This window comes from Oxyura jamaicensis, chromosome 18, assembly GCF_011077185.1.
Source record: "Oxyura jamaicensis isolate SHBP4307 breed ruddy duck chromosome 18, BPBGC_Ojam_1.0, whole genome shotgun sequence".
Classification (NCBI taxonomy): domain Eukaryota; kingdom Metazoa; phylum Chordata; class Aves; order Anseriformes; family Anatidae; genus Oxyura; species Oxyura jamaicensis.
Window position 1 is genome coordinate 6,294,038 of NC_048910.1, and position 22,535 is coordinate 6,316,572.

A 22,535-nucleotide genomic window follows, 5' to 3' on the forward strand; every position below is an offset into this window, starting at 1 on the left:
GTGCCGTGTTTGGGATTTAGGCTGAGAATCATGTTGCTAACACCCCGACGGTTCGGCTGTAGCTGAGCAGTGCTCATGTGGAGCCAAGGGCTTGGGGCTCCTCGTGCTGCCCTGCCAGCGAGGAGCACAGGGGTGCCCCAGGAGCCAGGAGGGGACACAGGCGGGCCAGCTGAGCCGGGCTGCTCAGAAGGATATTCCCCACTGCAAGGCCTCAGGGCTCAACCCTGAAATTGGAGGGGCTGCTGTTGCTCGGGGACGGGCTGGGTGTTGGTCAGCGGGTGCTGAGCAAACTCAGTGTGCATCGCTTGTATTTTTTTATCTTTTTTTTCCTCTTATTTTTTTCTTTTTTTTAAAATTAAACTACCCTTTTATTAAACTGCCCCTCCACCCACGACTTCCTGCCCTTCCTCCCCTTTTTGATTCTCTCCCCCATCCCACTGGGAGAGGAGTGAGCAAACGGCTGCGTGGTGCTGAGCTGCTGGGTTAAAGCGCAGCAGTCCTTTGGCACCTAGCGTGGGGCGCGAAGGGTTGGGATGATGGCAGGTCTGACCAGCGTGTGTTAGAGAGAACAAATTTGTTCATAATTTTCTGTAATTATATTTGTTTAATGGTTGCTGGCCACAAGGTTGATTTATTTGCTCTCCAAGTTTGCTGCCAGAGTTGGGTTATGTAACCCCTTCCTTGCTGGACGCGCTTCCTGTTTCGCTGTTTGTCGTTGCTTTAAGGTGGCTTTTGGTTTTATCACTTTGCTGTACTGTGTAGCAGTGGCTTACGAGACGATAAAAGAACCAGTAGTGAGCCTAATCTGGTATTTGCACTCAGCATTTCTGTCATCTTCTTACTTTGGGAACCATTTCTTGGAAACTATTAACAATTAAGCATTTTCCCTTTTCTCCTCGGAGAGCCAGTCAGTGGGGGAGGCGAGGGATACACTCTCCCCTTCCCTTCCCCCTCCACAATAATAACTCTGGAGAATTTTGCACATCCCTGGGCTGTTCAAACCAGCCTGAGCCTATTGTTGTGTCTCCTGACTGTGGTTTAAGAATACCCTTAGGAATATCCTGCCCTGAGGCAGGACAGTTATGGGTGACAAGGTGTGTGGGAAGACATGGGCAGGTATTTAGCGCAGCTGTCATTGTCACCTCCAGTGGTTTTGGACTTCCGTGAACAATCTGAAAACAAAAAAATCTTTACCAAAGGTATGCCCTGACCCTGCAATGCCAGAGATTTACGGCTTCCCTCACTGTGCCGGGGTCTGGTCTGCACCTATCAAATGTGGGTCAGCACCATCGAGCGCCCTCAAGGGGAAGAGAATGCCTCTAGATCTGATCCAGCCCCTGCAACACGTGCTGCGGCAGAAGCAGAGAGCCAACTCGTGCCGAAATCTGTTGTCCCTCAATTCAAGAAGAAACAGTGGAAGCGGAAGTCATCTGGTTTGGTAAGGAAAGAAACTTACCCTAGGGTGAGCTGCGGGATCTGTAAAAAGATTTCAGCTGTCGTCCAGGCGAGCACCTTGTCACCTGGCTGCTGCGATGCTGGGATAACGGGGCCAGTGGCCTGGAGTTAAAGGGCAGAGAAGCCAGGCAGCTGGGGTCCCTCTCTAGGGAAGGAGGCATTGACAAGGCAATTGGAAAAGGGGCAAAGCCCTCAGGCTCTGGAGGTGACTCCTGTCAGGCGTGAAGGAAAGGCATCCCCTCAGGGAAGGTGTGCTGTGTCACCCAGGCATGTGGACACCATGGAGAGGGGCATCCAGCACCCGAGGGAACTAGCCGTGCTGGAGGTGATTTATGGCGACCTGGACAATGACAGGAGGTCCAGATGAACTCAAGTGCGTGTGATCCACGTGGCAGAACATTGTGTGGAGCTCACCATTGTAGCGCACCAGCTCACTGGCAGTAATGACCTGGAAAGATGGAGAGGAACCAACAGCGGCTGTGCTGGCTGGCCAACACCGGCAGTACAAAGGAAGTCTCCCTGCGGGCCTGCATTTTGGCTATGGAGAACCTGGTTCAGTGGCTTGGAGAGAGAGAGAATATGTCTTTTCACCCACCCCTATGGACCAGTATCTCAACCATTAGGAGTCAGTGTTGCTCTGCTCAAGAGAGAGTATGTAGTGGGCAGCACCACATTTGCAGAAGTGGAGGCTGCCCAGCTGGCTTTGGATACTGCTGAACAAGTAAGTGGCCAGTGCTCTGTGTCTGTCCTGGAACGGGCTCCCCAGGGCAGTGGTCACGGCACCGAGCCTGCCGGAGTTCAGAAAGCATTGGGCAATGCTCTCAGACATATGGTTCGCTTTTGGGATGGTCTCGTGTGGAGCCAGGAGTTGGACTCAGTGATCCTCGTGGGTCCCTTCTGTCTCAGGATAATCTGTGATTCCGTGACACGGACTCACAGATGATGGCAAGTGCCCTGGGGGAGTGCTTATGGCAATGGACGCAGAGCAGCTGGCAGCACAGAAACAAACCCCTCTGGGTTGGCATGCTGTCAGAAGACAGTGCTGTCTGCCATACCAGAGAGGCTTTAACCTCTTGGCTTGCTTGACTGCAGCACGTTTTACATCTGTGGATAATGTGTGCAGTGGTGTCCATGGTCAGGATCACCCCTCGATCACAAGCCCATCTGCATGTTGTGTCTCTTCCCTGATGGCCTGAGGTGCCGTGGGCCCACCAAGCTGTAAATAACTCACACTTAGGTTGCCAGTCCAGATCCAGCCAAGCCATTTCAATTCTAGCACCCTGATCCACCTGCTGGCAGTTTTGTTTTTCAGTGGCATGACTCAGGTAGGAGAGCATCCACACGATGTACTTTTACAATCAGAATACCATCTTGCTGTAGCAGTAAGCTGACAGACTGCGCAGCAGAGGCACGTTCTGTCTGATTTCAGTTGCAAAGATGATGGTTCTTCCCCAAAAAGTAGTGCCTGGAAATGAATATCCCCTGATGTGTGCTGTTTGAGATCCTCAGGCACTTGTCTTGTATTTTACAGGTGGACCAAGCAGCAGCTGGACTTCTGGCTCTTGGCCTGAAGAAAGGAGACCGGCTAGGAATGTGGGGTCCCAACAAATACGAGTGGGTTCTCATGCAGTTTGCAACTGCCCAGGCAGGAATCATCCTGGTAAGTCTTTTACTGAGTCTGACTGTCTGGGTTTTTAGTGGTGTGTTGAGAAAGCGGTCAGCTCAGCTCCAGTGGCCAATACTGCCTCTGGTGAGAGCTGTACAAGCAAAAGCTGATATTTTGCTGGTTGTCCATTAAGGAATTTGAATTGTCCTTGAGTTTTGAACATCTTTAGTTTAGCACATTGAATGTCTGCCTGGGAGAAGGGAGGCCCGTTTCTGCTCCTAGTCTGTTGTGGCTATCTGACCTCACATAAATGTTCTCCCTGTATTTCTTTTTTTTGCTTCATTTGCCTTTCATGCAAACACAGGATCCAGCAACTTTTCTAATAAACGGGAAATCCTCGTGGTAGTGAGCTCTTAATTCTGCATCTCAGACAGGAGAGGCTTTGACTGTGACTTGTCCCTGGGAGAACTTTCCTATTGGAGTATGTGTTAGGGAAGAGGGTTTTCAAGGCAAGGACATCTGATTAATCTTCTTGTTTCTCCCTCTTCAGGTATCTGTGAATCCCGCCTATCAGGCCCTTGAGCTGGAGTTTGTCATCAGGAAGGTTTGTGGGGCACTCGCTGTCATTGCTACTTGATCTGTTACAAGAATTCATAAAAGCAGCAGTCTGTTCAAGGGGATAGTAGGGGCACAGTACAGGGAGGTGAACTTCTAGGTAAGCACTTCAGTACATCAGGAAGAGGTAGGGAGAGCTGGGCAGAGAACAGGGCTGGTGGTGACCGTGCGAAGGGAACGCCACCACAGTGACCATGGGGATGACACTGCTGCTTAGTGGTCACATAGGTTGCTGTTCTCTGGCTGCCACTTGATCCCTTTGATAAAGGACTTCTGCATTCTTCTTAAGTGTACCTTTCCTGGCTCTGCTTATGACTTCCATTCTGTACGTCTCTCCTGAATTGGCAGTATTTGCTTTGTTTTCCAGTAGGACTTAGCTTTTGTTTTCCTTTCTAGCTATTTGTGTCAGATACTGCTCTGATTTTCTCCTCTAGTGTAAACCTGAAGTGTTGAAGTGGTGAGAGCAGAATGTGCCTCAGCTTCGTTGGGAGTTACTCCCATCTCACCCTTGCAGGTTTTCTAGTTTTCCTAGCTTTCCTGTGTACCGCTGGTACTGGAATCTCAGTTTTTCTTCACCGCTGCTAATTATTTGATCGTATTTGTTTCTTTGCACAAGGAAAACCCTGAGGATTTTTCAGCTTTGCCTGTTGGATCGTGTCAGCTTGTGCAGTCCCTTTCTTGCTACGTCAGGTTCCCACCCTGCAGTGTATGGAGTAACAAATACCAAATAATAACCATTCTCCCTCCGATTGCTGCTGTTGTATTTCCAGGACTTTGTGAAAGTGAACTGATGACGGCTTTCATAATGACAGGTCCTTTGAAAAAGGGTCTGCTGCCTTTTAGCTGACACAAAGTAGGAGGTGCCTGACTAAAGGCCCCTTTCTCATACAGCATCTGCCTTGCTCTCTCTCCACACAGCATCTTTTTTGCACAGCCAGTTACATCGGAATAGTAGTTTGAAGTGACTAATAGTGAAAAGTTACAAAGCCCCCAAACATCCCAGAAAAGACCCAGTCCCCTGGGTTGCAGGCAGACTGTTCCATAAATTGAGCAAGTGTTTGTCTTCCTTTCTGACACACCCCAGAGGGTACTTAAGAATAACTTACTGGCCTAGCCTTGGTTGCTTTATTTCATGGACCCTGGGAAAACAACAAAAACAGCCAAGTAAATAATTTACGTAAATAGTTTATTTGACAAGAGTGGATTTTTGGAAGATGAAAACAGTTTGCAGATCTGGATCAAATTCAGCAAATCACATCTGCTGAAAAATACGTATAAATGTGCACAGGGCCGTGCACATTCTTGCATCAGTGGTGACTGCTCTTTACCATGTCCTGAAATCAACCCAGTATGACTTCTTATGAGTGTCTGTCTCCCTTCGCAGGTTGGCTGTAAGGCACTGGTGTTTCCTACCCAATTTAAATCACAGAAATACTATGATATTCTAAAGCAGTCATGTCCTGAGCTAGAAAATTCCAGTCCAGGGGGAATAAAGAGTAAAAGGTGAGTTAGGAACATCTGGTTATTTTTTCAATGACCTCACAGCTGTGTCCTGCCTCATGTTCTCTCATTTACACATCACAGGCTCTAGAGGAGGAAGGAGCTGTGCAGAGAGCTCTCTTTTTAGCATTTTAGGTACTGACGCGGGAAGCTTGCAACATCTTTCTGGACCTGTGCTGGAGCAGGATGGAAACAACACACTCAGGAAGCCTCCAGCACTCCCCTGTAGGAACTGCCTCAGGCAGTGCTAAAGCAATTCCTAGAGGTCCTGATAAATCCAGGTCCCTCTGCTTACTGCAGTGCAAGTTGAGAAGGATCCCAGAGAGGCGGCTGATAACATCTTGACATCGCTATTCTTTCCTTGTTCGGGCTTTGGCTGTCATTGACAGCAATTAAAGTGGCTCTTGGTGGCTCACTTGAACATCCTGCACACGATTCCTCCCCTCTAAACTAGATTTCAGATTTAGAAACGGGCTTAAGACTCCTCAAATACATGTGCCCTTTGTGAACTGCTCTGATATACTTCTCTTTCTCGTGGTCTGATAATTTGGTCTCATCTGAAGAGAACAGGTTAGGCTGTCCTGGGAGTTTGCCCCGACTGGCATATGACTATCCAGACAGTTTTCTTCTCTCTCTGGTATTGTTGATGGTGTGTGTCTTCCTGCCAGGCTGCCTGACTTATCCGTCGTCATTGTGGTGGACTCCAAGCTGCCTGGCACCTTCCACATTAACGATGTGATGCAGGCTGCGGACAGCAGCCACGTGAAGCAGTTAAGAGCCTTACAGCAGACTCTGTCCTGCAACGAGCCCATCAACATTCAGTTCACTTCAGTAAGTGCTTCTGGCTGCTCCATGACTTGTGCTTGGGTTCCTTAGTGGGGAGACAGAGAAAACTGGGAGGTGCTGAGCATCGTGTTTGTTCTGCACTCTTAGACCAAGCCCTGGTTCTGTCATTTTCCAGCTTTCTGCTGTAGGAGGGAAAGAGCGTTCTAGAATTGTTCCCATTCTACTTCTATTCTTCCTGCTCAGCCCTTTGTCAAGAGGTGCTGTGTGAATTTGTCCAGCTGTAGCTGGGTCACTTTTCTTTGGCCTGGTTTGGGACTGAGATGCTGGTAAAGAAAAAAAGTCTCTCTGGTCAGAGTAGAGAACGAAGTGTCAGATCACCCCAGAATCTTTGCCTGGGACATTGCCCCAAAGAATGCACGTACCTCGTCCTCTAAAAAGGTGACTTCATTGCAGAATGTTCTCCGTCTTTCAGGGGACAACGGGAAGCCCCAAAGGAGCCACCCTCTCTCATAGGAACATTGTGAATAATGGCAATCTGATTGGCCTGAGGCTGGGGATCACAGAGCAGGTGGGTCTCGTTGGGAACGCAGGGTGGTCTGTGTGTGCAGAGAGTCGGTGCTTGCTCAGCAGAAGGGCAGGATGCTTTGCTGCAACTGGTGCTGAGGGATACTGAGTCACTAACGAGGCGCTGGGCAAGTCTGGGAAGCGTAAACTCTCAGAAGGCTGAGTTTGTTCTAACAAACAGTTCATGCTTTTCAGGTCACCTTGCTTACATCCAGCAGATGGAAGGACCCTTCTGTGTTCTTCCTACATAACGCTTCTATTTTCAGTGGAGTTGCACTGAAGTTGCATTTTAGTTTCATGTGAAGTTTTTTGGAGAAAAAAAAAGACATTATTGTGGGGGAAAAACAGTGAGGTGAATCGCTTCTCATTTTGATGAATACCCATTTCAAACAACTACAAGGCCCTAGATGCCAGCTTTGAATTCTATTGAATGAGGTTTTAATGTATTTTACATGGCTTCATTCATGTCACGTATGCGGCCGTGGTACTCTTTTCAGGATATGACCTTGTTGAAGTTTTCTATTTTTAGCTCCTCTCAAAAATCATTAAAGGCCAATATTTTCTTTTGAAGTTCTGAAGTAGTTATTTCTCACGCAACAGCTTTAATTGAAAAAAAAAAAAAAAAGATGGGTTGTTTCAGTCGGTATCGAGAGCTTTTGGTGTTTTTTAAGACACAATACAATTAAAAACATGTGCCAAGTCCTTCATGATATTTCGTAGCACTACCACTGTTCCCTTTTGGCGTATCATAAAATAACATGTAAGCAATACCAGACCCAGAAGTCCAGCAACGAAGAGACATTGCAGAATTCCAGAATGAAATTTTGATGTGAAAAATTTCCTAAACTGATTTTAATTAAAGGCAAGAAGCATAGGAGTAGCATTTTCATCCAGACGAATGTCAGATTTCCAGCAAGTTTTAGGTGAATGGAGGAAATTCCTCTGTTGAGGTCTCTGAGCTGTAGCAGTGAGAAGGGCTAGTCACGGACTGGAAGAACTCGTCTCCTCACTGCTGTCTTTGTTTGGCTTGATCCCAGGACTATCGTGTTTGCCTCCCTGCACCCCTCTATCATTGCCTGGCGTCAGTGGGAGGCTGCATGGTGACGGCTCTGCATGGTACCTCCTGCATCTTCTCATCTCCGAGTTTCGAGGGGAAGGCGGCACTGGAGGCGGTGTCTCAAGAGAAGTGAGCGTTTGTGTGCTTGCTACAGAGCAATTCCGTGCCCCGTGGCAGTGCTTTCTTCCCCTGTCTCACCTGCCAGGCCATTGCTCACGCTTCCTTCCCACAACAGGAGAGGCGTGTTTGCAGGTGCACATACCTGCAAAGGCTCTGCAGGAGGGCACTTCTGCGGTTGTATTTGGGAGTTTGTCACGCTGCTTTTCTCCCAGGAATAAGAGAAAGTAAACTGTTTCCTTGCTTTGTTAGGGCTGGTGTGTTTCTACCCCCAGCCACTTGCCCTTTTTCTCCAAATCTAGCTCTGTTGCTGAGGTGGTCGCGTTTCCAAGTTGTGCTTCATGTGCAGCTTGTAGAACAAAGGAGCTGTAGTTGTGGTTGTGTATATATTTGTTTATTTTTATATGCATAAATGTACATGGACACTGATGGATGTATTTACACACTGATGAGGCGCTTATGTTGTGCCTGCCTCTGCGCTGCTGCCTCTGAGGCCCTGAGTGGGATGGGAGGAGGGTTTGGAGCTGTTACCGCACCAGGTTCCAACACTGCAGCTTTGCCTTTTCTCTCCCCTCCTTGAAGATGCTCCTTTGTACATGGCACGCCAACCATGTTTATAAACATGCTCTCCCAGCCAGACTTTGACTCCTACGACCTGTCGACTCTCCGGGGAGGTAAGTTTGACAACACAAACAGAAAATGGAAAAACACTGAGAAATTGGATATTATTGGTTCCGTGCTGGGAGGCTATGTTAAGCTTTGTGAACAGATCACTCTTCTGGAGGACAAATTATGTTGTGTGAGTCTGTTAATTTGATGCTACATTTCCTTTCCTTGGGGTTTCCTTCAAGATCTCTGTATTTTTAGGACTCTTCTTTCATCTGAAAGCAATCTAGGGAAAGACCTTTCTGTTTTCTCTGCTGTCGTGCTAAGCAGGGAAGCCTGATACTGCTCGACTCTCTATCACCAGCTACCGCTGTGTGGCAGCAGACGCTGTGTGTGCTTTAGGCTGGTGCAGTATCTAAAACAGCTATTCTGTGATTTTTCTCTGACCTCAAGTTTCCTGCCTGTTTTTAAAGTCATTCATATAAATACTGGAGCACGTGTTGTAACGTGTGCTTGAGCTTTTTCTCTTATCTCGGACAGCCTCAGAAATAGCTGAGCACAACAGCTGAAACAGGGATACCGCCTGTCTGCCTGAGGCAATGGCAGCACAGGGAGGAGATGGTGCTGGAGCATAAAGAAACACCTAGAGCAGATTATCTGCTCATCTCTGTTATGTGACAAATGATCCTTGTCTCATCTCGTTCTCCAGCAAAGCCTATATATTGCCCTGCTCTTTCGCTCTGTCATCCCAGGACAGAGTAGAACAGGTGAAAATGTGATCTGCCCTCTCCCAAAGGGGCTGGTCTGCTTAAGTCAGGGGGGAAGGGTTTTGTTTTTGTGGTGATGATCTATGGGAGTGTTTGTCCTGCTAAAATTTATGCCTCTTTCTGCTCTGAAACTTTCCTTTTCTGGAACTGCAGCTTGGACTAGGTATGTGCTATAGAGTTTATTTTCCTAATAAGTGAACTCTGCCAACCCTTAATTCATTCAGGCAAACTGGCCTTGCTGCAGCTTCTGCGTCTAGAATAACTAGGACCTGGATCCGCAAAAATAGAAAGTATTTTGACAGGAACCAGTGTATCCCAAAGGTCTTGCCAGCTTTTAAATCTAGGAGTGCAGAACCTTCTGAGAGACTGCTCCTGTGAATAAACAGATGGTTTCCAAGACAGTCATCTTTTCCTCTTTCTTCTAGGAGTTATTGCAGGTTCCCCCGTTCCCCCTGAGATCATGAAGATGATTTTAACGAAGATGCACATGCCAGAGACTGTGGTGAGTCATGGTTGCTGTGGCTAGAGCTGTAAGGGTTGGTTGTGGTGGTGAGACTCTGAGTTTGTGCACCTCAGGACAGCAGCTGTGCCAGAGCTGCTGGGGTCAGGTGTGATGGGAACGGGGGCACGAGGCTGGGCTGAGGAGTGAAGATGGAGAGGGACTGGAAGGGAGGAGGGGAATTCTGCCTGTTAGCTGCTGGGGCGTCTAGGGAGGAAGCCTTGTAAGAAGAGATGCTTCATTTAGTGTCATAAGCTGAGCTTCACTGGGTGTATTTCAAAGTTTATAAACCCTTGTGTTTCCTCGTACATGCTGCAAGGATGATTTGGGGAGAGGCATTTCTGGTTTGTATTGCTGGGGGGGCTGCATGTGTCCATTTTGCTGCAGAGCTGGCAGGTTTCTTTCCCCACCTGGGGCTGGATGCAGCTATAAAGCCTCATGCATGCCACGCGTTTGGGAGGCTGAACGTGGGAATGGAACGATCCACACACGCAGCACCAGGCATTGCGCTGCCAGAACTGCAGCGCGTGTTGGATCACGTGCTGCTGTGCCACTGCATGTCCGCGCGTCCTCAGCCCTGTACACAAGCACCAGCATGTCCTGCACGGGGAGGGGACCGGCCATCAGCAAAAGGGCGCTGGCACTCGGCGTGATAGGTTTCTCAGGTGCTGGGTGATGCTGCAGCCTGGGAGCGAATGGCTGGGCCAAAAAAGGGTTTTTCTGTTTTACTTTAAAGGGAAGAGATTCTGTCTCAGTGCCACACTACTTGCAAACGCTGAGGAAGGATTCTGTTGTGGTGGCTGAACACGTGGGGCTCGGAGTCAGATTAGGCTGTTATTGTTGGCAAACCCAGCCCTCGCCAGCACCAGCAGCCTTGTAGGCATGACTGTATGCGCTGGGGTGGACTGGGAGAGGCCAGGGCATCCGTCCTGGAGCTGCCTCAGAGGCAGCCAGAGTTTTTTCCTGGATGTGAAACCCTTAATGCTGAGCTGAAAACACCAGCTGGTGCCATCCCCTGGACTCTGTCAGATGACAGCCACCTATTTTTATAGTAGGCCAGAGTTCAGCCTCCCAAAATATTTTCAGACATTACTACAACTGCCCAGGACTTGTTAGGTGTCACACGTTCCTGCTTTGTAGAAAGAAAAATAATAAAGCCTTCCTCTCCCAAACAGTCACTGTGCCCGTAGGATAAAGAGGATTAAGTCTATATTTGTACCGCCAGTCTCGTGTTACTTCTGAGCCCTCAGACAGACACCGGGAGACGTGTCGAATTCATCTTTGCAGCAAGAGCTTTATACAGAAGATGTACATAAGAAAATATACAATTTGATTTCTATGTAGGAAACGGAGGAGATTTCATCCTCTTAAAGGTCATTTACACTCAGTTACAGAGGAATAAATATACATATATTTATATAACTCTTTAGGATTAAAAAACACAGTTAAGTTGCAACTGTGGTATTGTAATAGCCATGACAATAAACCACAGTCATCCTGGTGTCCTGCTAGATCCTCTGGAGTACGGGCAGAGAGAGGAGGAGGGGTGCTGAAGCACGGCGCACACCTTCTCCTCTTGGACATGCGTGTACCTTGGGAGACCCCACAGAGTGGGAGGGAATCCAGTCTCAGCTTGCTTCAGTTTCAGGCTTTCCCAGTACTGCTTCACTTCAAGATTCCTCGCTGACTTAGGGAAACCGCTGCCTTTTGTAGCAAAAGGGCAGCTCTGTCTTAGAGCCACCGGGCGGTGGGCATCGCTTCACCTATCATCCTCAGCCCTGGCCTGCAGGGATCCCCTCCGGGGGTAGGCAGAGGAGTCTTTTCACGTGGCTTGAGACCAATTTTCCTGATCAAGCAGCTGGGGGAGAATGCTTCTGCCTTCCTACTTGCTTGTAGGGTCGATCAAAACAAACTGATTGATCAGGGGTGTGGTTACCTTGCCTCTGGGAAAGATGACTGTGTTTTACCGGCAGGATCTAGCTTAGCTTGTCTTAGTATGCTCATGCATAGTTTAGGTTTTAAAAAGGCCTCTTTTAAAATACATAGATGTCGGAAAAGCTTGAGAAGGTGGATTCCATCCTGCGATCAGCAGAGAAGCGGGGATTCGGAGGAGGCTGGAGGTGTTGGGATATATCAGATATGTTTCCTGACAGGTAGGAGAAGCTTAAGGAAGGACTCGGAAGTCAGTAGTTTTCTGATGGTTGGAGTGACCGGTCACCAGGACAGGCCATACCAGGGCCTGCTAGGGGAAAAAAAAAGGAGAAGTCCACATGTTTAAGGGCATTTCTAAGCACATAAATAAACTCAGAGCTTTTGTTTGTATTTTATGCTCAGTGAGTGAGTAAAGCCCGTAACTGATAGTGAAGAATGAAGAGTCAAGAAGCCGTAACAAGTTCCTGCCATAGAGGAGATGTGTTAGTCCTGCCTCCGACCTCTTCTGCCAACTTGCTCTCTGGCTCTTGAGTATCTGACCCAAAGTGTTCATAGCCAGTGAGCACTTCCTTTGTAAAGGAAGAAACCTGAGAGCAGTGAATAAGATTAATAAGGGAGTTCAAGAGGAGTGGATTGTTTTGGTGGCCCAGTTCTGAAACTCCAGAGCAGACAGAGTTTTAGAAACTGCCAAACAGCCTTCCATCTGAAACGTGGTTCCTGTGCAGCGACCCAAGTTCATCTCCAAAATGCGTACCTGTGTATGCAGAACACACCTGAGAGCTGAGAAAGCTGCCTGGCTCTCGGGGTGCGCAACGAGGTCAGAGTTGCTTCATATTCCTGAGAATTGTGTCACTGCACTGAACGGGGTTTGTGTGCTCGCGTTTTGGCGCTCACACCTGAGGGCACCGAGCTTTGTCTTCTGCAAGAGTGCACTACGTAGGTTTTTATTTCACTAGTAGTCCTGAACTTGTTGGGTAAAAGGTGCTGTAGGAAAGCCAGTATTGTTATGGTTTCCTTACTCTCCTCATAGAGGAGTGAACTGAAATTGAGTTCAGACAGGCAGAGAAGGTTAAGAAGGGCCAGGTCTGTGAATAAAACACATTTAAGTGTTGTGGTTTAGGAAACTGAAGTTTTTCCATCTTTAGTGCGGAACTTTACCCGCCCTATATGGAACGTCTGGTATTTCCATGTCTAATCCATAAAGCCTCTGGCACTACAAGATAAATAATCACTTCAGGACGGCTCAGAGCCGCTGGCACCATCCCCGACATTTTGGTCATAAATTTACCTTCTCCATTCTGTTACGCACCTCCCTGGTGACCTGGGGACCAAGCGGCCATACCTGGGCCTTGGGCTCCCGTCTGGTCCTTTCCTATATGAGAGGGCACAGCGACAGCTCTTGTTCCTACAGTGCAGAGCAGGGTCACTGTACTTTACGTAACAAATAAGCAAAGGTCCCTTCCTTTCCCAAAAGCTTACACATTTGCAGGCTCATCCAAAGTCCTTTGGAGTCCATCCAAGCTCCAAATTGAGTCCCGGGATGGGGAAAAGAAAAATGCTTGGGGTGGAGCGATGACAGTTGTGGCTTTCTTGCGGCTCTGTGCTCTGAACTGAACGCTTAGCAGTTTCCAGTTGTTAAAGGTGTTTGCGTGACACCTTTTCACAGTTTGTGTTTGGATTGGTAGATGTCAGCAGCTCGCTGCTCAAAGGGAAGTCAGCCCCGTCTCCTGAATCACCCTCTGGCCCAGAACACCTTACTCAACGGGTATTTACCGTCTCGGTCCTGCCTGTTCTGGGACCTTCATTTGAAGGCACCAGCCTTTGTTTATGTATACCTGAGCGTCTTGGACGGGAGCTGTAGTTGTTAAAAGGCAGGTGCTGGACTGGGAGCTGCTCCTCCTGGAAGATATTTGTTTTCGGATGGAAGACGTGGGCTGGGCAGCCTGGGGCCAGATTTCCCAGCCTTGTCTTGCCCTGGCTTTTGAACCAGACCTGGGAGGACCTTCACTGGGGCAAAAGGCTGAGCATCTCCTCTCAGTTAGGAAGCTAAAGTGTGTATTATCCCGTCTCAGGGTTGGAAGTGGGCTAAATCCACCCTTCATTTGACACCTAATTACATGTTTCACCCTCACTTGCTGCCCCAGGCCTGTCCTTAGCTCGGTGTTTGCTTTCTGGGCTTGACTCCCTCCCTGTTGCTCCAGGCACGTTCTCTGCTCTGGGAGCGTGTGGAGTCCAGCACCTCCCAGGAGATGGAGCAGCTCTGAGAGAAGTGTCAGCAGGTGAGTTTTGAGGCAAATCTGAGCGTTAGTGCCCTCTGAGGCCAAAGTCCCAGATGGCCCAGGTGGCACTGGGGTTAGCCGTGTGCCCGTGTGAGACGTGACTACAACCTGTGGATAGGAAGGGTTCTGCGAGCCCTCTTACGTGCTTAATGGCGGCTTCCCTTCCTGGACCTCTTGGTGGGCAGCTTGCAGGCGCGCAGGGCAGGGGTGTCTCTGATGGACTGCCCCCGGTACTGCGCGGGCGTGGAGCACGTGTCCTCCGTGCGGGTGCGGTTGCCCTTCAGCCACCTGGGACACGAGGAGGAAGAACACAAGGAGCTTACAAGAGGCACGGCACAGCGAAGGCACTGCTCACACCGCGCACACACGTGGCAGGCCGGGGAGAGCTGCTGGGCTGGCGGCAGCCTTCGGCAATCCCCTCCTGCCCGGCACAGCCTGGGGGACCCTGGGGAGACCCCAGGGAGGTAGGGGAGGGAGGAGGCGAGCAGTGCCGTACTTGCGCAGATGTGCCAGCTGGCAGGTGCAGTGCCAGGCGTTCCTGGAGAGCGTCAGGGTCTCCAGCTTGTCGAAGGGGAAGTTGCGGGGCAGCTGGGTGAGCCGGTTGTTCTCAAGGTGAGCGGTCTTCAGAACGGTCACACCAGCAAACGCGTTGTCTGCAAACTAAACACAGGTTTACGCTGAGCAGTGCTGAGTTAGGGGAGGGGAGATGTTTTCCCAGGTTCTCGAGTGCTTCCATTCAAGATTTTCAGTGGCATAAGTGTGGAGAGAGTAAGTGTATGAGGTGAGGGGAGAGTCCTGGCTCGCTGGAAGCTCTACAGACCTACAGGAGGGGTGTCGTGCTGGGGGGTTCCTGGACAGTCTCCTACCTGAAGAGGGCTACATCCCAAATCCATGCAGGATGGTCTTTGCAGCTACACCCCTAAGTAAAGCAGAGTCTGCCGGTCCTCTCTAATTTTTGAGCTATCCTTCTCCATTCTAAAAGAAGGTATTTTCTGGGTATATTCCTTTCCAAGGCTGGAAACCCTCCCAGTGCCTGGTGCCTGCCCTGTCCTGGAACGGCTGAAGGAGGGAGTGTTTGTGGCGTCTGAGGGGCCTGTAGACTTTGGCAGTGCCCAAGGGCTCCGAGTGGAAAGTTACACTTGGCATCAGAGCTGTGCAGAAATAGAGGCAGGTTTCCAGCACCTCAACCTCCTCCATTTTTTTCTCATTTCTAGTAGTTTTTTTTTTTTTGCAAGGGATGCTGCAAGACCTGCCTTTTCTTGATTAACGGGTAGCCTTTAAGGGAGGGCTTCCCCTGCTGAAGCTTTGCGTGGCTGTGGCCCCATTTTGCAGCCCTCTCCTCTTTTCCTTCAGGCCTCATTTCTGTTTCTGTTTTTGTTTTGTCGCAGCCAATAGTTACTCAGGTTGGAAAATTTCTCCGTGAAACCAAACCCATCAGCACAGACTTTCTGGTAGGTGATGAATTAGAGATGGAGTTGTTGACACACGACCTTGGCCACGACGAACCATTCCTCCCTCTTTCTCAAAACAGGGAAAAGCTTTCTCAAAACTGTAGAGAGGAGGTTCGCTAGGTCTACCAGAAACCCTCGGAGTCGAGGACCTGTGCTTCCATTTGGCTAGCTCGCACTCTCAGTCACACTTCAGACGGGACCCTCAGGGTGTGGCTGCCCAGCTGTGTTCGGGGTTGGACAGTGGGGAACCGTCTCAGCCTCTCGTTCCTTTCCCAGCCCCATGGGAAGAGGCAGTATCTGCAGGTAACAGCTGCCGTGCTTCCTGCCAGAGCGGGCGTTTGTAAGAAATTGGTGAATTCCCCATTATCTAAGTGGAGGATTACTGCTCCGATTTCTCTTGCGATGACGAGAGGGCGCGGGTAAAGCCTGCGGGATCTGCGTGACCTTGGTTCCTGTTGGTTTAGGCAGTGGGTCCTGGCCCATGCGATGCAGCCTCCGGGTGACTGGGGACAGGGAATTCTGTGGCTGTAGAGCTGCAAAGCAGCCCGAGGGCTATCCCTGCTCTGCTCAAGTGCCGTGGAGGCTGTGACAGCTTCACGTGGAATAGTTTTGCACTTGATCAGCTCTAAAACTTTGCAACCATACAAGGAAAAGCTAAGGACGATATTTTTATGAAGGAAAAAGAGCTGCAGTTCAGATGTCAGCAGCACTTAAAGTGATTTCCTAGGTCCTGTGGCCCCTGTGGTTAGACGTCTGCTAGCACTGCAAAGTTTGCACGTGGGCCATTTGGACATGAGGTCTGCTGAAGTTTTGGAGAGAAAGCTCAGAGCTGGCACGGGAACTTTGTTTTCCTGAAGGAGGGAAAAAAATGGCTGCAGAGGCCATCCCTGGTGCTGATCCAAACTGGTGTCTTAGCAGGTCACTGGGGAGGAAAGGAGGCACCTGGCTGCAAAAGAACCCTGTCCCCAGGTGGTCACTGAAAAAAAAAAAGTCTTTTTTGCTAGCTGGAATTGTTAAACCTTGCTTTCTGGCCAGTCCTTATAAATTTCTGTGCAAACCTCTGCGATTTAGGGTATCAGAATCTTTTCTAGCTCTTTTTTGGCTGCTGCATAATTGTATCTTAAGTCCCTCAAGCTCTGTTATGATCTGGGATCGTGCTTTGGGTTAGAAGATTCAGAAAGAAAGGTATTTGCCTTGACTTAACAGAAGCTGCAGACAGCATCAAAGAGCAGATCATGTTTGTCTAGCTGGGAGTCTTGAAGGCGTACTGAATAAGGGCTGATGGATACCGATGCAGTTCCGTGATCTTACATGAATATTATAGGTGGTCTCTTAATTGACCGGTGCTACACAAGACTAGATTCACAGACTTCAAGTTTTTCTGCTGCTTCTTTGATGGAATCGAAGGCGATTGATTCTCTGGAGCATCCCAGTGCTGTGAGCTACTCAGATTTCTTCACCACACAGCTCGGGAGCCTGGTGCCCCTACAGCTCGTAGGGCATCTGTGCTGTGACTTTTGACTTGTGCGTGATGAGACCGCCTGGAAACCGAGTCTACAGAAGCGACGTGACAGCACGTGTAATGCCCCCCGAGGGAGGTCAGCAGTTGGGTTTAGATGTTGAGGTTGCTTACTCCCCTCCTGGAGAGGTCAGTGCTGAGAGTGGGCGAGGGCTTAAGGACTGACGGGTTGCACCAACCTGTTTTAGTGGCATTGTCCACCCGGGCAAGCTGTAACTCCACTTCCTGAGTTTTCTGTGTTCCCTGTGAAGCTCTGGTATGCCCTGTGTGGTATATGCCCTGTGTGGTAGCTTTCAGTGAGCTTGTTCTTTGACTTGCAGGTGATCTGCTCACCCCCCGAGACCCTTTGAGCTGCCCTTTGTTGCCAAGAAATTCCCCACTTCATCCCATCTCTCTTCACGCAGTGGGTGTTGCCGTGCTGTGAAGTGCTGTCCTGCCTTACCTGGCTGCTCTTTGGCTTTGGGCTTCTTGGCAAAGCATCACCCCAGGGAGAACTGCCCTCCTTCGCCCGCTGAAGCCCCCTTCCTTTCCAGCCTCGCAGGGTGCACCTAGGCCATCGGACTGCCATGGGGTGCTGCCCTTCTTGCACTGTGCTCCCCTCCGGTCTTGCACATCTGCCTGGCATTTCAGAGGTCCCAACGCCAGCAGTTCCCTGAGCGCGATGCTCCCGACTATGGATCGTGCTTCCTCACGGAAAAAGAAGGGGGTTGTTTTGCTGGGATACCTGAATGTCCCTCCTCCTCCCTAGTGGGAACAGGGCCCCTTTGTGAGGTGCTGCGAGCACTACTTTTGAGAGAGCATCAATAAACAAACCTTTCTTTATAATGTGTAAGGTTGGGAGGCGGGGGGGAGGTGAAGGTTCACGTGTCTACCTGTCTGCAAGGCAGGAGGAAAAAGCTTCTGCTCATAGCCCCTCCTGAGGAATCTCCCCCTTGCAGCCAGCAGCGGGCACCGCGCTGAACGAAGGAGGCTCAGCTCTGCAAGGTGGCAGTGCCCTTCAGCCCTTGCGTGCGAGGCAGATGCTTGGCTCTCATCCCATGCCCCAGTCCGGGATGCTGAAGGTTGCCGATTGTCCTGGAGCACCCCAAATACTTTCCCAATGACTGGTGTGACCTCCAGCTCAGGAGGGAATGCGTTGCCTTTCCAGGGAGTGTGATCAGCCCCAGAAAATTTGGATTTGCATAAAACAACCCACCAAAAGGGTGGAGTACATCTCTCATCCCTCGCTTGGGCTGGGTAAGGGTTTTTTTTTTCAGCTGTGCCTCACTGTCTGTAGGCCTGGATCCCCCCTCTCTGGAAACTGGGGGAGGGACAAGGAACTGAGAGCTTCGGAAAGGAGAAGGGAATCGAGCCCTGTGTTTCCCATCCACAGCAAAGGAAAAGAGAAAGGACTCACCTTTTTCAGTTTCATGTTGTCCAGGTTGAGAGTCTGCAGGTACCGCCCAAAGGACTGGAAGGCGTTGTCGGGAATGACCTCGATGGGGTTGTGAGAAAGCTTCAGCTCCTCCAGCACTCGGAGCTTACTCATGGCATTCACGGGATAGCTGCTCAGCTGGTTCTTGTCCAGGTGGAGCACAGCGAGGTTTTCCACGTCCTCCAGGGCCCCAGGCAGGAGGTTGGTGAGGGAGTTGTCAGAGAGGAAGAGCCAGCGCAGGTCTTTGGCACCGCTGAAGACCCCTGGTTTCAGCTCCTGGATTTTATTGCTGCCTAGGTGCAGGATAAAGAGGTTGACGAGAGGGGAGAGGAGCCCTTTGGATAAGTCAGGGATCTTATTCTGGTCCAGGTACAGGTAGGTGAGCTCAGACAGGTCATCAAAGGCTCCTGGCTTTATGACACTGATCTGGTTGTCGGTGAGATAGAGGTAGACCAGGCTCTTGAGCCCCCTGAAGGCTCCCGTCGAGATCTCCTTGATCCGCGAGCCCTGGAGGTGAAGGGACACCAGCTTTTTCATGTCCCGGAAACCGTTGGTGGGCAGAACGGGGAAATTATTCTTCTGCAGGTTGAGCAGCCGGGTTTGCTCGGGCACCTTGGGGATCTTCTTCAACCCAGCGTTGTCACAGATGACGTGCTGCAGGTCTCCGCCGTGGCAGTGGCAGCTCGGGGGACATGCCTGCACGACGCAGGCGAGACACGCCAGGAGGACACCGAGGAAGAAGCGCGGCCGATTCATGGTCAGATCTGGGATCGGTGCGGCGGGAAGAGAAGCAGCAGGAGGAGGAGGGAGATGGGTGGGAGAGAGAGAGTAACTGGGTTTGCAGCATGCTGAACACAGCCCTATTTATAATGTTATTAAAAAGCAAAATCCCTTCCCACAAACCGCAGGCAGCAGCCAGTTGGAAGCAAGTGGCTTTGGGAACTCACTGCGAGCTTAACCCCTTGGCACCAGGCGGAGGAATGTCCTCGGCACTGCCGGGCTCCGCTGCAGAAGTAACCGTGCGGAGGTGGTTTTTGCAACAGGGAGGCAAATGGTCAGGAAGAACAAACGCAGACCTGCTCTGTGGGGAACCTCTCCGATCCCTGCGGAGCCAAGTGGGGCCCAGATCTGTCAGCGGGGGAAAAGCGACCTGTTCCGCTTGAGAGGCAGCCTGAGGGCGCACAGCGAGGACCGCTGCTGCTCTTCGCAGTCACCGTGTTGGCCGTAGGTGGTTGTCCTTGTGCTGAAGCCTTCAGCAGGCTTCCAGATGTGTTCTAGCCTAGGTCAGTTTAGGGAGAAGCACTTTTTGGGGGGAGAAGCACCTTTTGCTGTTAGCACAGAGGATTTTGTCTTGCTGATTTCAAAGGAGTTTGCCTGAGCAGGGACTGGAGCAGATGGGAGAGGTACGGTGTCACGGCCGCAGTCAACAGCACTGGAGGTGCTTTGGTGATGCAAAATTTGGGCTGAAGAACTTCAGATCCAGGCTGACCCTAGGAGCTGGGCAAGAAAGGGAGCACGCTTATTGTTCATTGCTGCTGTGTCTCCCCCGTGGAGTGTGACACGACCGGGGTGGGGCGTTGGAGGGGGGTTCTCAGCACGTGGGACTGGGGAGCAGTGGCCATTCATTGCCTCCCAGCCAGGGATGGAGCAGGGGCAGAGCCCGCAGGGAAGCGGTGAGGCACAGGCTGGTGGACGTGACACTGAAGGAAGAAATGCCGGCCAGTGGTGCTGACGGTGGGCCCGACTCTGGTGAGGTGCGGGGCAGTGCTCTCAAGGAGAAGCTGTGGGCAGGGAGAGACACAGGCGTGGGTAAAGGGATGGAGAAGCTGCAGAGCGAGGGAATTGCAGCAGAAGCAGGGGCTGGGGCCGTGTTGGTGCCAGTCTTGGAACAGCCGTTGCAAGGCGTTGTGAGGCAGAGGTGTGCTAATGCACGGGATCTCCCCCGCTCTCCCGACACCGACAGATAAAGCAAAGCAGTTAAAAGCCCCAGTGCCTGCTCCTGGGAGTGAGAGGGGAGAGATCCAGGAGTCGCGGGGTGGGGTTTGGAAGTGGAACATTTTGAACTGATTTGCAGCCAGTTCCTGGCTGGAGCAAACAGCTGGGAGCCGAGCACATAACTGCGAGCTTGTTGAGCTCGCTGCTGCTCGGCCTGGCTGCGGAGCCCCAGCGGAGCTTTTGCAGAGGCGAGACAGTCTCAAGAAAGGGAGGAAATCCAAGGGCTGCCTTAGGACACAGACTGGCTTATTCACAGAGATTTCTGGGTTTTTCCATTGTTGCACCGAGGAATTAGCCAGCGCCACCGAGCGTGCTCCAGGCGGCGTTATGCAAAGGGCCTGGCAGCCCCAGCTCCGGCAGCAGCTGCCCGTTTAAGCGGCGTTTTCGCTGCGTGACTAATTTGGGGGAGAGAGAGGGCTGCTGGGGTGGGAATGTAGGTGCTGGTGAGCCTGGGGGGCACGTGGCATTGGCTGGACGATGATGTAACGGGGGACCTCGGTGCACACCAGGCCGTGTCAGTCTTCCAATATTTGTCGGTCCTGACGCGCGACGCCCTGCTGCTGAGCAGCTGGGGCCTCGCCGCTCGCTTCAGCACGAAGTAATTCTCCCTGCCTCGTCCCCCGAGAGGTGCTGTCACTGCAGGACCTCGGGGCTCCTGCCGGAGGGACCTGCCTCAGCACCGACTGCTGGAGTTACCGCAGAATTCAAAACCCTTGGAGCAAAATAATGCTGAGCAGTATGTTTGCTTATGCCCGATTCAGTAGCTGCTGAGTGGGGCGCGTGCTTTGAGCACTGGAATCTCTCTCTGAGTGTCTTCAGACCCCTGAGGCAGTGAAAGAAGGGGTGCACAGCCCCCTCCGTATTTTCCTCCTTTGCTCCAGGTTGAGCAGGACTGAGAGTGCCCCTCCAGTGTGTGCCGTTAGTAAAGGGAGCTGGGTGAAAGAGCGGAAAATAAAACAATTCACCTCGAAAACATTCTCTTTCCACCGACTGGTTTTTCTCTGAGCAGGTCCAGCTGCCTTAGTCGGACTCGAAACCATTTGTTGAACAATTCCTGAAAGCCGTGTCCCAGCTCTGCTGTGCAAGAGCAGCTGATCGGTGAGATTTAAACTTCAGCCTGTTTCTGTTGGACATTGAAGCTAGGCAGTGCATCTGTGCTTCCTCCCTGAGCGCAGCTGATGTCTGATCCTTGGTTTTCTTATCACCTTGCGAAGATTTACCGGCTGACAGATAACCATTTCTGCAGAGATTTCTGCTAGCCTGGGGCAGATTGGAGCAAAAAGCTGAGGTCCTTGCAAACTCCATCCATAAATGCATTCCACCCATGTGTATTTCTGGAACAAGAGCCCTTTCAGAGTTCAAACCATAGAGACCTCAAACCACCCTCTATTCTTTCTTCCTCCGAGGATAAATTTCCCTTTCTTTCACCCTTTATCTATTTGAGGGTCGAGGTTGCAGGCGCTGGGGGACAGGGAGCCTCTCTCCCCGCATGGATACGCGTGTTGTGGCTGGAGAGGTCAGGCTCTGGGCTCGGGTAAGCGCTGCGTTTCCTCGTGGTGAGGTGGTTGCCCTGATGCTGTGCTCGTGCAAGGTGGGAAGACGTCCCTGCCCCGGAGAGCTCCCCGCCAGCCCCGCCAGCGCAGCAGAGGCAGGAGGATGCTGTGTTATTTCTGGTCCTGTTGCGGGGTGGCAGCAGGGCAGTGCTACTGGGGGAAAGGTGTCTGCTTGTCGGCTCCGTTTCTCCGGGCACAAACGTGGAATAAAAGGAAGTTCTTTCCCCTCGTGTTTTTCATTTCCATGCCTCGGTGAGCACATTCCTGTGGCGGGAGCTGGTTGGCATCTGCCTCGACTGGCACCTCGCCTGGCTGCGGGGAGAGGCCCCTGGGCTCCCAGCTGGTTGTGTTTTGAGCCGCTCGCTGGCAGGGCCTGGCCTTCCCCCGCTGGATTTCGTAGCCGTTGACTGGGGGATGAGTCAGGCCGGCCAGCAAACATACGGTGATCCTCAAAAGCTTGCCTGGGCCCCGCTCGTGTCTCGTGGGTGGCTTGCAGTCTGCTGGTGACAATGGCAGCAGTGTCAGCGTTCCCTCTGCAGGGGCAGGATACCGCAGGGACCTGGGTCCCGGCCAGCCCCGTACCTCGCAGCTCCCCTGGGACCAGTGCTGCTGGGCCATGGCAGAAGAGGCGGGATTATCCCGCCATCCTCTCTTTCTTAATTGATTAACAGTTCTGCAAACACTCGCAGTGCCTAGTCATTCGCAGACGTTGGCCTCCCCTCCTCTCCTTCTTGGAGGCGTTGCGGGCTGAGCAAATAAATACAGATTTTGAAGCAGTATAAATATAGATTTGGGGTGTTGCTTTGCTGCTGCAGGTCAG

General features: G+C 51.2%; 2 protein-coding genes across 3 annotated transcripts in view; one reads left to right on the forward strand and one right to left on the reverse strand.

Annotated features, from left to right (window-relative positions):
• The window catches only part of ACSF2 (acyl-CoA synthetase family member 2), a 37,753-nt gene that overhangs the window by 7,020 nt on the left and 8,198 nt on the right, over positions 1 to 22,535 (forward strand). The window contains exons 3-10 of the mRNA XM_035342362.1: positions 2,987 to 3,115; positions 3,612 to 3,665; positions 5,061 to 5,179; positions 5,845 to 6,007; positions 6,435 to 6,530; positions 7,564 to 7,712; positions 8,283 to 8,374; positions 9,499 to 9,575. Of these exons, the coding sequence (XP_035198253.1) occupies positions 2,987 to 3,115; positions 3,612 to 3,665; positions 5,061 to 5,179; positions 5,845 to 6,007; positions 6,435 to 6,530; positions 7,564 to 7,712; positions 8,283 to 8,374; positions 9,499 to 9,575 (879 nt within the window). The remainder of the gene's footprint in view (positions 1 to 2,986; positions 3,116 to 3,611; positions 3,666 to 5,060; positions 5,180 to 5,844; positions 6,008 to 6,434; positions 6,531 to 7,563; positions 7,713 to 8,282; positions 8,375 to 9,498; positions 9,576 to 22,535) is intronic.
• On the reverse strand, positions 10,847 to 19,119 carry CHAD (chondroadherin). Of its 2 annotated transcripts, none has more exons than XM_035342364.1 (4): positions 18,150 to 19,119; positions 14,280 to 14,443; positions 13,926 to 14,071; positions 10,847 to 11,811 (listed from the first exon to the last, which is right to left on the reverse strand). In XM_035342364.1, exons 1-3 carry the CDS (start codon positions 18,921 to 18,923, stop codon positions 13,930 to 13,932), a joined length of 1,080 nt encoding a protein of 359 aa, XP_035198255.1. In that variant the 5' UTR covers positions 18,924 to 19,119; the 3' UTR covers positions 10,847 to 11,811; positions 13,926 to 13,929. The 2 variants fall into 2 exon arrangements, with proteins under 2 accessions (XP_035198255.1, XP_035198254.1); XM_035342363.1 differs by having other exon boundaries at positions 10,847 to 11,814.